Here is a 14,243-nt window from a genome sequence, read left to right as displayed (position 1 = left end):
TATCTTCATCCATAGGGTTTTGTCCTGGGTTCTGTTCAGCATCTTTATTACTGATGTGCATGAAGGTTTAGAGGGCATGCTTGTCATGTTTGCAGATGATGTCAAATTAGGAGGAATAGCTAATAGATCAGTATTCAAAATGACCTTAACAGATTAGAGAGCTGGGCCAAAACTAACAAAATGAATTTCAGCAAGGACAAATGTAAGATCTACACTTAATGCAGAAAAAATAATATGCACAGATACAGAATGGGTGACGCCTGGCTCGACAACAGTCCATGTGAAAAAGATCTTGGAGTTTTTGTGGACAACAAGTTGAACATGAGCCAGTGGTCTGATGCAACAGCTTAAAAAGCCAAAGGGATTTTGGGCTGCATCAAAAGGAGTATAAGTGAAGTCATGGTGCCTCTCTATTCTGCTTTAATCAGGCCTCACCTGGAATATTGTGTCCAATTCTGGGCACCACAGTTTAAAAGAGATATTGACAAGCTGGAAGGTGTCCAGAGGAGGGCAACTAAAACTATCAAAGGTCTGGAGACCATGCCCCATGAGCTGGGTATATTTAGCCTGCAGAAGAAAAGGTTGAGAGGAGACATGATAGCCATGTAAAAATATGTGGAAGGATGTCATAAGGAAAGGGAGCAGGCTTGTTTTCTGCTGCACTGGAAACTAGGACTCGGGGCAATGGGTTCAAATTACAGAAAAGGAGATTCCACCTGAACATTAGGAAGAACTTCCTGACTGTAAGAACTTTTCATCAATGAAGCTGTCTGCTTTGAAGTGTAGTGGAAGCGCCTTCCTTGACGGCTTTTAAACAGAGGCTGGATGGCCATTTGTCAGGGGTACTTTGATTATGCTTTTCCTGCATGGCAGAAGGTTGGACTAGATCAGGGGTCCCCAAACTAAGGCCCGGGGGCCGGATGCGGCCCTCCAAGGTCATTTACCTGGCCCCCGCCCTCAGTTTTATAATATAACTAGCTGTGCCCGGCCACGCGTTGCTGTGGTATTGTCTACTGGTGTTGGTGAGAAATTGTTGAGGTAGTAGTGGTATTGAATGTCTGTTGTATAGTTGTCTTTATGTTTAGTATGCACACTGAAGTGGATTATATGGCAGTGTGGAGTCAAGATAATCCAGTTCAAAGCAGATAATATAAAATTCTAAATGGGTTATATAGATGTGTATATAGAGTGTACACTGCCATATAATCCAGTTAAAATATGATAATCTGTGGAAGAGGCCTAAGTGAGGCCTAACTGTGCCTGTCCCTTGGACTGAGTAGGTTGCTAGGAGACCAAGTGGGCGGAGTTTAGCCTTCAAACTGGCAGCAATTGGATAAAAACTATTATTCCTCTCCCTGTAATTAGGACTTTATTTTTCTTTTTCTTTTTTTTTGTTGTATCAACCTAGAGCCGTGAATGATGGGTTTTGTTGTCAAATTTTGAGGTTGGGAGGCCTGTAGTTTTGTTGTTTTGTCCGCTGCCCTGATGCCATCACTCTTTTATATATATAGATATATTGTATATACATATAATATTGATAATAATATTATAATGTAATACAATATAACACTAATAATAATAATACCATACAATAGTATTAATTATATATTATATATTACTAATAATATTACAGTATAGTGGTATAGTTCAATATAGCAATATATAATGCTAATAGTGTGCTATGCTAATAATATAACATATTGTATGTACATATAATTTGTAAGCCACACTTGAGTCCCCTTTGGGGTGAGAAGGGTGTGATACAAATGTAGTAAATAAATAAATTTTAGACTTAGGCTCGCCCAAAGTCTGAAATGACTTGAAGGCACACAACAACAACAACAACCCTAATTAACTTGACTATCTCATTGGCCATAAGCAGGCCCACACTTCCCATTGAAATTCTGATAAATGTATGTTGGTTAAAATTGTTTTTATTTTTAAATATTGTATTGTTCTTTCATTGTTCTTGTTGTTGTTGTTGTTGTTGTTGTTGTTGTTTTTGCACTACAAATAAGACATGTGCAGTGTGCATCGGAATTTGTTCGTATTTTTTTCAAATGATAATCCGGCCCCTCAACAGTATGAAGGATTGTGGACTGGCCCTCTGCATAAAAAGTTTGGGGACCCTTGGACTAGATGGTCCATGTGCTCTCTTCCAATTCTATGTTTCCAGAATAGTGATATCAGTCTGAAAATAATTCGTATTTATGTACATTGATAGCAATTAAAACTGAGGCAAGGTAGGTTTCCCTTGTTCTCAATGTAAGCCAAGTCAGCTTTTCTTTCTCTCCCCACCCCCCTCTCTTTTTGTATATGTATGTGTTGGCAGCCGTTTAACACTAGGGGTGTGCACAATATCACTTTGATAAACCTTTTTCGGGGGATTTGGGCAATCCATCAGCCAGATCCCTAGAAACGGGGTGTGGGCAGCCAAAGGTTGACAATAACAAGGCGCCTGTTGGCTGATATTTGGCTGTATCGGCTGCCACATGAGAAGAACAGCTGCGTGTGTGCAGGTTTTTCCTCCCCTGCCCCTGTTATCCTTGGCGGAGCCAATCAGAAGAAGAACGAGGGTTATTTCTCTTTTTGCAAAGCTGGTCTATATATACCAGGGCAAGCTCCACCATTTTTCTGTGGCATCCTGGCATTTGAAAGAGAGATTGTGCTAGCTAGCTCCGCGTGTTCTATCTCAGTACTGTCACTGCATCTTGGTGCTTAGAGATCTTTTTTGAGAATTCCAAACTTTTTCTTCTGCTTTAAATTTTCTTTGTTAATATCTTTCTTATAATTCTTCTTTTACTAGTAATTTCGCTAGGGAGGAGTGGGTGGGCGTGCATTATGGGGGCACTGTGAGGTTTTTGGGGGGTTGCTTTAAGTTCACTGAGTAGGGGTTAGGTTTAGGGAATAGCCTGACTCCCTTGAGTCTTCGTGGGGAAAGTTTCCCCAGCCCTACCTTCTGGCTTCTGTACTCTGTCCTGCACCGGCAGCCTAAGTTCCTCCCTCCACAAAAATAAAAAAGCTCTTTCTTCTTCTAGTTCTCCTCTTTGACTCTCAGTCTTTGCTATTCCTTCTCCAGCCCTACCTTTTGGCTTGTGTGTGTGTACTCCTGCACCAGTCTAGCAGTCCTCCTCCCCCACTCTCATTTGTTATTATTTTAAAAGACATTTATTTGTAGAAACTTTAAATATTTCCTAAAAATTAGAGGATGGCTCAAACATTCAGAAGCTTGGGGGGCTTGCAGATGTAAATGTTTCCTCCAAGTGTGGACATTTTCATAAAAATGACAGAAAGAGGAACCTTGCCATTTTCCCCATTCTTGCCAATGGACTGGATTTTCTTGGAGCAAAAACGGAGCTTCTGGGTGACGGATCATGAAATGGTATTTTCCCTCTCCCGATTTTGGAAATTTCCTGGTAAATGGAATTGGCTGTGTGTGTGTGTGTGTGTATGAAAACAGGTCTGAAAATGGGATGGGTTTTTGATTAATCATATGTCAATATATCCAAAGTTAACACATGATATTATAGGAACTTCCAAGAAGGGTCCAAACAGAGCAGACTGTAAATCTATGAAGGGTGCCAGGTGATTTGAAGACATTTCAGTCTAGCAGGTGAGACCTGGGCTACTGGGTTTCAGAGATCTCAAACTGAGTAACACACTCTATCAAGATCTGAAATCCACAATTCTATCATCATCATCTTTATTATCATCATCATCATCATCATCATCATCATGTTTATTTATAGCCTGCTATTTCTCTCCATGTTTAGTCTGCAGAAGAGAAGGCTGAGAAGAGACATGATAGCCATGTAGAAATATGTGAGGGGAAGTCACAGGAGGAGGGAGCAAGCTTGTTTTCTGCTGCCCTGCAGACTAGGATGCGGAACAATGGCTTTAAATTACAGGAAAGGAGATTTCATTTGAACATCAGGAAGAACTTCCTCACTGTGAGAGCTGTTCAGCAGTGGAACTCTCTTCCCCGGACTGTGGTGGAGGCTCCTTCTTTGGAGGCTTTTAAACAGAGGCCGGATGGCCATCTGTCAGGGGTGCTTTGAATGCGATTTCCTGCTTCTTGGCAGGGGGTTGGACTGGATGGCCCATGAGGTCTCTTCCAACTCTACTATTCTATGATTCTATGATTATATTAGAGATTCAAAGCAGCTCACAACTAAAAGCATTGCAATACAACTTAATATATACAAATATACAAATATTAAAACAGTATTAATCATAATTAAAAGCATATAAAATCACAGCAGCCCCTGACAATCTTAAAAACCATCTTTAAAAGCCTGTCTGAATAAGAAGGTTTTAGCCTGTCACCAGAAGGACAGCAGGGAGGGGGCCATTCTGTCTTCCCTGGGCAGGGAGTCCCAAAGTCGAGGGGCAGTCACCGAGAAGACCCATTTCCTCTCCACCATCAATTGAGCTTGAGATGGAGGTGGGACCAAGAGAAGGGCCTCTCCTGAAGATCTCAGAGCCCAGGCAGGTTCATACAAGAGGATGCAGTTGACCAATAGCCTGGACCTGAACTGCCTAGAGAGTCTGTACTCAGCTGAGTGTTGTCTGGCCAAATTATTTCCTAGAGAGCAGTAACCCAGAAAGCCAGTTTACTTCTCTAGAAAATAAATGCTTCCCCTCCACCCATTTTCCTTCTCGGCCATTTCTGCCTTGGTGATCTAGGGAGGGAGGGATATTTCTTAAGGGCACCAGGACTGTTATCCTAGAATACGTCTTTAGGATAGCATCTGGCTAAGGCTCATAGTTGATGCCTGGCTCCAAATATAGCTCCTACATGACCATAGCTACTGGTTTGGACTTTATCTCATGATGCTGCACAGGATAAATGTAATGACACTGAATGACATTATATCTCTAGTACTGTTTACACTTGTATCTTTAGAGTAAACTCAGGTTGGATACTTCTCAGTAACTATGGCAGATGAAGTTTTGGAGGTTGAAATGGGAATCTTGATTGGGTTGCTGTGAATTTTCTGGGCTGTATGGCCACGTTCCAAAAGCATTCTCTCCTAACATTTTGCCTACAACTATGGCAGGCATCCTCAGAGGTTGTGAGGTCTGTTTGAAACTAGGCAAGTGGGGATTATATATCTGTGGAATGTCCAGGGTGGGAGAAAGAACTCTTGTTTGTTGGAGGCAAGTGTGAATGTTGCAATTGCCAGCTTGATTAGCATTGAAAAGCCTTGCAGCTTCAAAGCCTGGTTGATTCCTGCCTGGAGGAATCCTTTGTTGGGAGGTGTTAACTGGCCTTGATTAATTCTTGTCTGGAATTCCCCTGTCTTCTGAGTGTTGTTTTTTTTTCTGTCCTGATTTTAGAATTTTTTAATACTGACCCTATTATATTTTGCATAAGCCCTGCCCTTTCAATTGCAATTTTATTTGTCCCACTACTTGGTTCTTTGATTCTTATTAATGTATTTTTGATGCTTTTATTCTGTGGTTAATTGCTTTTATGTCATTGTTATGTGTTATTCTTTGTTTTTATTTTATATTTTTGCATACTTGTATTCTAAGCTTATTCCCCGTGTAGGCTTATTCCCTGAGTCCCTTTGAGGAGATGGAGGCAGGTTCTAAAATAAAGTATCATCATCATCATCATCATCATCATCATCATCATCGTCGGTAGCCAGATTTTTTTCATTTTCATGTTTTCCTCCTTTCTATTGAAATTGTCCACATGCTTGTGGATTTCAATGGCTGCTCTGTGTAGTCTGACATAGTGGTTGCTAGAGTGGTCTAGCATTTCTGTGTTCTCAAATAATATGCTGTGTTCAGTCCTCTGCTATGGCTGATTTCTCTGGTTGAATTAGTCTGCATGCCTTTCATGTTCCTTGATTCGTGTTTGGGCAATGCTGCGTTTGGTGGTCCCTATGTAGACTTGTCCTCAGCTGCATGGTATACAGTAGACGCCCACAGAGGTGAGAGGATCTCTCTTGATGTTTGCTGAATGTGGCATTTCTTGGATTTTCTTAGTGGGTCTGTAGATCATTTGTAGGTTGTGTTTCTTCCTCAGCTTCCCTATGCAGTCAGTGGTTCCCTTGATGTATGGCAAGAACACTTTTCCTTTGTGTGGATCTTTGTCTTTGCTCTTGTGGCTTGTTCTTGATTCTTTTGGTGGTCTCTGGCATCAGAAATCATCAGATTTTACAGGGAGGCAATTAGACAGAAGAATATCCAGACAGTCCCTTGGGTAAGTTGTGGTCTGGTTGATCAGGAACCTTACTTTATGCATTATATGTAAAACATTCTAGTAAACAGTGCACATTTCCTAGAAGGATGTGCACTGCTGAAATCTGACAGCATCCTCCACCCTGCCTTCTTGCTTCTTGAGTACAATTTAACCACTAAGTAAACATTTGAAAGCACATGAAGAAACGAGATGGCAATGTGGGAGGGGATTAACTCCAGCAGATATTGCCTCTACCTTTCTCTCTCCCTCCCTCAGATGCTTTCATCCTGGCGCTGATTTATATCCTGGCGCCCTATATGAGAGCCATGCGTGAGTTAGGGCCTTTTACCCTAGCACTCAAGACCTGGCTCTTTACTAGAGCTTTTGATCTATGTTAATTTTATCAATATTTGTATGTATGTTTTTATCCTTTACCATTTTATCTTGTAAATCGCCTAGAGCATCTTGGATGGAGGGCGATTAATAAGTAATTAAATGATGATGATGATGATGATGATGATGATGATGATGATGATGATGATGATGTAGCCGGCCTCCTTTCCCTTCCCGCTCTACCTTTCCCATTCTCTGCCATCCTTTCTGTCTTGGCCCAGACTCACTAAGTCCCGCCCACATTCCAAAGGCAACCCTACTGACAGTTGCTACAGAAAGAACTCTCCTTCCTCTCTATCCCATTTGTAGCCCCATTCCCATTTTGCTTCTGTCCTTTTCCGAGCTATCCTAGCCAGAATAAGAAAACAGAGAAAGATTACCCAGGGGACTCTTTCTCCTGGCAAAGATCATGACTTTTAATTTTGTTCAGATTATGGTGGTGATCTTGTGGAGTGTTTTCAGTGAGACTCCTAGTCATAATCTGCCTCAGGGCTTCAGGTATGCTTCATATGAGGTAACTGTCCCAAGGAAACTGACCCCCCGAGATGGACAACAAAACTCCCGGGATATCAGTTACCTGCTGCAAGTTGAAGGGAAGAGTCATGTCATGCACCTCAGGCAGAAGAGGAATGTTGTCCCTAACCTCTTTCCTATCTTCACATATAGTAAGGAAGGAAAACTCCAAATGGACTACCCATTTATCAGGAATGACTGTTTCTACAATGGTTTCATACAGGATGAGCCTCATTCTTTGGTCACTCTCAGCACTTGCTTAGGAGGACTCAGTGGTTTGTTGCATTTACAAAATGAGACCTATGAAATTGAACCTGTCCAGGCATCTGTTGGCTTTCAGCATGTGGTGTATCAGTTGGAAGGCAAAGAGGATGACCTTCGAATTATGTGTGGGTTCACAAAGGAAGAGCAAAGTCGTCAAGAGGCCATGATCCAAAGTAAAGAGATTTTGGCAGCCCGAGGTTCTATAGGAAAGTGGTGGCCTCATACCAGGTATGCAGATATTGCAATTGTGGTAGAACATCAACGTTATGTCAAGTTTAATAAAAATGAAACTTTAACAGGTATACGGGTTCTAGAGATTATCCATATGACGAATACATTCTATAAACCACTTGGTGTTGTTATATCCATAGTTGGACTGGAGATCTGGTCTGAAAAGAACCCCATAATGATTTCCAGTGAATTGAATGTATTGTTAGATAATTTTAACAAATGGAGAAAACGCACACTGAATGACCATCTACCAAATGATGCTGCTCATTTATTTGTACACAAATTTTATGAACACGCAGCTGGCTTAGCATTTATAGGAACTATCTGTAATTCCCAATGGGCGTCTGCTGTAGAAATATACATGAGTTTCAGTGTGTCCTTTTTTTCTGTTATATTTGCCCATGAATTAGGACATCATCTTGGCATGAACCATGATGGAGAACACTGTACTTGTGAGCAAAAATCCTGCATTATGGCTCCATTTCCAGATGAAGTTGACAAGTTTAGCGATTGTAGCTATAGGGATTACTTCAAACGAAGAAATGCTCATTGCTTATTAACTGCCGCAGATCCAAATACTATATTTAAACTCAAATACTGTGGCAACAAAATCGTGGAAAAAGGAGAACAATGTGACTGTGGTTCAGAAAGCCAATGTCGGCGCAATTCATGTTGCCAATCTAATTGTAAATTTCACTCTGGCGCTGTTTGTAATGTTGGAAAATGCTGTGCCAACTGCCAGTATCGTCCAGCGGGAACTCTCTGTCGGAAAAAAAATAGTGTTTGCGATCTTCCTGAGTACTGCACTGGGACTTCAGAATTGTGTCCTGAAGATGTTTATGTGCAAGATGGTGCCCCATGTAATGATGCTGCATACTGTTATCATGGGAACTGTGCTACTCACAAGGAACAATGCAAAATGATATTTGGGAAGAAAGCCACTGTTGCTTCAGAGAACTGTTTCAGACTAATTAATGCACGGGGTGATCGCTTTGGCAACTGTGGTGTTAAATATGGAACTTACAGCAAATGCAAGGCTAGTCACATCCTGTGTGGTCGAATTCAGTGTGATAATGTGGAGAAATTACCAACTCTAGAGGAAGATAGCACCATAATTCAAACAATCATTGGCAATAGACATTGTTGGGGTACAGACTACCACAGTGAATCAGAAAAGGTTGATATTGGAGCAGTGACAGATGGCACTCCCTGTGGTACGGACATGCTGTGTGTAGACAAGCAATGCAAAAACCTATCCACCTTGAACTATGACTGCGACATAAGGAAATGCCACAATCGGGGAATATGCAACAATCGTAGACATTGTCACTGTGATTATGGCTGGGGTCCTCCTTACTGTATGGGTAAGGGCTATGGTGGCAGTATTAACAGCGGACCCATTCTTCAAGATAGAAGTTTTGTCATTGCAGGGATTATTACAGGAATACTATTTGTCCTCCTATCAGTTGTTTTACTGGGTGCATATTACAGGACTGAACTGAGACAGCAATTTAGAAGATTGGGTTCAAGTATTCATCCAGCAGATGTAACTCTCAAAGAAAGCCCACAAAAGAGCTAAAAAGGTACACTATGTTTTAAAAAAGAAACAGAAAATATTAAGGTTATTAATATATGAAACGTATATGTGCAAAATTTTCATCATTTTTAAATGCTGGGTTTAAAAAAAATGTTTGTCTCATAGTAAAATCTTACATTCATCTACAGGAAATATGTTATTTGTATGTATGAGCACTACAGATTTGTGCAATATTTTACCCAAAGAAAACTCTTATAATATTAGATAATAATTTTTTTTTAAAAAAACAGAATATGTAGTTCAAGCAAAATCATACTTTTCAGATAGAACACATATTCACAGCAGCTGCATTTGAACATAGAATCACAGAATCATAGTTTGAAGAGACCCCATGGGTCATCCAATCCAATCCCCTGCCTAGAAGCAGGAAAATCACATTCAAAGCACCTCTGACAGATGGCCATCCAGCCAATGCTTAAAAGCCTCCAAAGAAGGAGCCTCCACCACACTCCGAGGCAGAGAGTTCCACTGCTGAACAGCTCTCACATTGCGAAAGTTCTTCCTAATGTTCAGATGGAATCTCCTTTTCTGGAGTTTAAAGCTGTTGCTCTGCGTCCTAGTCTCCAGGGTAGCAGAAAACAAGCTTGCTCCCTCCTCCTGTACAGATGTGTAGATGTTTAAGTAACTGAAATTTTAGCCTCACATTACACTGTCTGCATGACAAGAAAGTCACAGTGTAGTTGAATGTGGAGCCAGGGCCATGGATAAGAGGATCCATGCCCAGCGAGCATTAAGCTCAACTGAAATAGACCAGGACAGAGTAATCACTCAACAGGATGAAAACAGTCGTTTATTCAATCTGGCTAAATAGCATGCATGTACAAGTGGATACTTTCAAAAGTGCAAGCATAACATGAATGCAGAGACATGAGGTTTTATACATCTGACAGTTATTTAAACCTCCAGCTCCATGCCCTGATTGCCCAGGGCTCTGCTGATGTTGATACCTCCAGGCAGGGCTTCCCTCTGGCAGGGAGATGATGGGAGATTGGTCCAGGAAGGCCAATCAGCTGTGGGAAGCGTACCCGTGGAAGGGGGAAGATCAGTGTTCATATTTGGAAATGTTAATGAGTTTCTGTGTGGCTTAATTGTCCAGTTTCAGGTGATGGGGAAATGTTGTTAGAAAACAAAGGTGTGAGCCCCCAGGAACAAAAGGTGATGATTTCTTCAATCAAGTCCCGAAATGAAGAAGTTTGCAAATGTAAATATCTTTACGGTTCTGATTCCACTGTCAGCAATCTCTCAACCCAAGCGGAGTACTTGACTGGACAAACATTGGTTGATGTTATCAGATAAGACACAGAAACTGTCTATTGTTCTACATATACAAACAATGGGATTATCGCCTTGGCCAGGAATAGCTGGGGATCAGCCCAGCCTGAAATGTGAAGACCTCTAGGATTCACCTTGTTATATCTTGGCATGAATTGAATAAATTGTTATACACAGGGAGATAGAAAAAGTATCAAAAGATGCAAAGTAGACAGAAAGTTGAAATAAAAAGATATAGTTTATTAAAGAGTTGTGATAATATAGCTTTGTGGGGGAGTCACTGCTGCTGGTCTGTTTTCAATATCCTTCTTCTCTGCAATTGCAGAAGTCCAGAAAAGGATTTTTTTAATGAAATAAAAATTATATTTTTATTCTTGTGCCCTTGGAGAAACCATAAGTCATTGCCAGGGGGGATTTATTGTGTTCTACAACAACAACAAAATCCTCTTCGTACTAGGGAAAAAGAACATTATAGTAATGAAATTTCAAGAATGCTATTTAAAAAAACAAATAACCTCATAAAAATAGTCACAAAATATGAATATTTTGATGACACAATATAAAGCAATCTGCAGGAATACTAATATAATATGGATAAATAGAAAACACACCTTCAATACCAGAAGTACAAATATCACACACAAACAACTCAACTAGTTCAAATGTTTGCTCTAGCTCCTAGATTTGTGCATTCAGTTACAAACACACAAATGGGGAGAGGGGGAGAGTAGAGTGACTATAAGAGCAGAAATGCTTGGATATTATAGCAAAACATTTAAATTTCCAGTTGTTTTACCTCCTACATATGAAATCAAGCTACACAAAAGCTTGCAGTCATAAAATGAGAAGATGGATATGCAAATGTAGATGGATCTTGTTAGGTATTACCTTCCGGTCTTGTGTCATGTTGTTATAACAGCATTGGAAAGAACATTTGGACTTAGAGATTCAGCACCTCGTGAACTTGATCAAGATCTGATATTGACAAAGTAAGCTGTTGACATGAGTTCCCATCATTCCTCACCACAGACTACATTGAGTAGGTTTGACGGAAGCTGAAGTCCAGCAACATCTACAGGGCCATCACACTTTTCCCATCCCGACTGAGAAGATAACACCTGACATCTTGGAATATGCTATCCTCTGTATTCTATAACTGACACAATGGGTAGAGCTTATGGTAACTGAAAGCAGTTGAAGGTCATGTACCCATACCTAATTACAGAAATTTTAAAACAACTGTAGTACATTACTGAAAAAGATCTTGAATCTGGGTTGCCGTTTGTTTTCCGGGCTGTATGGCCATATTCCAGAAGCATTCTTTCTTGACATTTCTTTCTCCATCTATGGCGGGCATTTTCATAGGTTGTGAGCTTTCAGTTTCAAGATCTGGCTGTTTACTGCCTGGGGAATCCTTTATTGCACCACCTGACATCTATCGGTAAGCAGCAGCCTGTAATGAAAGGATGTCAATGAAAGCATTGACATCTCCTGCCCATCCTCTGTTTGGATAGCAGCCAGCAGGTCAACATCTTAAATCAAGAAATAGCTTCCTAAGATCTACAGAGATATTTGCAAAAACACCTCAGCATGCAAGAGTCCAAAAGTGGCAGGTTAAAATCCGAAACCTCAATCAGTGGCTGACACCAGATGAGAAACTCCCTCCTGGGCACACAGAAGACTGGGCAACTTGGAAGGTGCTGAATAGACTGTGCTCTGGCACAACGAGATGCAATGCCGACCTTAAGAAATGGGGCTACAAAATGGAAACCACAGCATACGAGTGTGGAGAAGAGCAAACCACACACCACTTACAACAATGCAGCCTGAGCCCTGCCACATGCACAGTGGAGGACATTCTTATAGCAACACCAGAGGCACTCCAAATGGCCAGCTACTGGTCAAAGGACATTTAGTATAATGCCAAGTTTTTAAAACTTTGTTTGTGTTTTCAAATGCATTACAACCTGCACCCTCAATTTGTTTCTGACACAATAAATACATAAAATTAATCTATATCTATTTATGGAATGGAGCCCCGGTGGCGAAGTGCGTTAAAGCACTGAGATGGAGACCGAAAGGTCCCAGGTTCAAACCCTGGGAGCGGCGTGAGCGGCCGCTGTTAGGTCCAGCTCCTGCCAACCTAGCAGTACGAAAACATGCCAATGTGAGTAGATCAATAGGTACCGCTCCGATGGCAAGGTAACGGTGCTCCATGCAGTCATGCCGGCCACATGACCTTGGAGGTGTCTACGGACAACGCCGGCTCTTCGGCTTAGAAATGGAGATGAGCACCAACCCCCAGAGTCAGACATGACTGGACTTAACGTCAGGGGAAACCTTTACCTTTACCTTATGGCAGGCATCCTCAGAGGTTGTGAGGTCTGTTGGAAACTAGGCAGGTGGAGTTTATATATCTGTGGAATGTCCATGGTGAGTGAAAGAACTCTTTGTCTGTTTGAGGCAAGTGTGAATGTTGCCACTGACCACCCTGATTAGCATTGAATAGCCTTGCAGCTTCAAAGTCGGGCTGCTCCCTGCCTGGGGGAATCCTTTGTTGGGAGGTGATTAGCTGGCTCTGATTGCTTCTTGTCTGGAATTCACCCTATTTTGAGTGTTGTTCTTTATTTACTGTCCAGATTTTTAGAAAATGAACAAAATCTGGCTCCCAGTATTAAAAAACTCTAAAATCCGGACAGTAAATAAAGACCAACACTCAGAAGACAGAGGAATTCAAGACAAGAAATAATCAGGGCCAGCTAACACCTCCCAACAAAGGATTCTTCCAGGCAGAAAGCAGCTAAGCTTTGAAGCTGCAAGGCTATTCAATGCTAATCAAAGTGGTCAATTGCAACATACTTGCCTCAAACAGACAAGAGTTCGTTCTCTTTCCCTGGACATTCCACAGTATATAAATCTATCTAGTTTCCAACAGACCTCTGAGGATGCCTGCCACAGATGCGGGCGAAACGTCAGGAACATACAGCCCGGAAAGCTCACAGCAACCTAGTACAGGGGTCCTCAAACTTTTTAAGCAGAGGGTCGGTCCACAATCCTTCAGACTGTTGAGGGGCCGAATTATCATTTGAAAAAAAATAGAAACAAATTTCTATGCATACTGCACATGTCCTATTTGTAGTGCAACAACAACAACGAAAGAACAATACAAATACAATATTTATAAATGAAAACAATTTTAACCAACATAAACATAGGATTTCAATGGAAAGTGTGGGCCTCCTACTAGCCAATGAGATAGTCAAGTTAATTAGGATTGTTGTTGTTGTGTGCCTTCAAGTCATGTCAGACCTTGGCCGAGCCTAAGTCTAAAATTAATTATTTATTTACTGCATTTATTTACTACATTTATCTCCCACCCTTCTCACCTCGAAGGGGACTCAGAGCAGTTGTATGTACATACAATACATTATATTATTAGCATAACACAATATTAACATTATATATTACTATATTGAACTATACCACTATACTATTATATAATATCTAATATATAACATATAATTAATATTATTTTATGGTATTACTATAAGTATTATATTGTATAACATAAGATTATTATCAATATTATATGTATATACAATATATATTATATTATTAAAACTGATATAAAAATATTATATTATAAAACTGAGGGCGGGGGCCAGGTAAATGACCTTGGAGGGCCGCATCCGGCCCCCGGGCCTTAGTTTGGGGACCCCTGAGCTAGTAGATAGCGAGAACTACCCATCCCAGACTCCTTTGCGCCCGCCGCTTGATTCC

At 40.9% G+C, this 14,243-nt stretch overlaps 1 protein-coding gene across 1 annotated transcript; it reads left to right on the top strand.

Annotated features, from left to right (window-relative positions):
• The first annotated feature begins 5 nt into the window (after nt 1-5).
• LOC100554510 (disintegrin and metalloproteinase domain-containing protein 20-like) lies at nt 6-11,338 on the top strand. Its single transcript, XM_062968073.1, has 2 exons — nt 6-9,177; nt 10,288-11,338. The coding sequence occupies exon 1, from the start codon at nt 6,996-6,998 to the stop codon at nt 9,171-9,173; it is 2,178 nt and encodes a 725-aa protein (XP_062824143.1). The 5' UTR covers nt 6-6,995; the 3' UTR covers nt 9,174-9,177; nt 10,288-11,338.
• The last annotated feature ends 2,905 nt before the right edge of the window (nt 11,339-14,243 follow it).

Source organism: Anolis carolinensis, chromosome 1 (assembly GCF_035594765.1).
Source record: "Anolis carolinensis isolate JA03-04 chromosome 1, rAnoCar3.1.pri, whole genome shotgun sequence".
Lineage (NCBI taxonomy): Eukaryota > Metazoa > Chordata > Lepidosauria > Squamata > Dactyloidae > Anolis > Anolis carolinensis.
Note: the sequence above shows the minus strand (reverse complement) of the source record. Positions and strands in the feature narration are given on the sequence as shown.

Excerpts from the sequence above, each read along its gene's own strand:
- LOC100554510 (XM_062968073.1), top strand. The coding sequence starts at position 6,996 with ATGACTTTTAATTTTGTTCAGATTATGGTGGTGATCTTGTGGAGTGTT.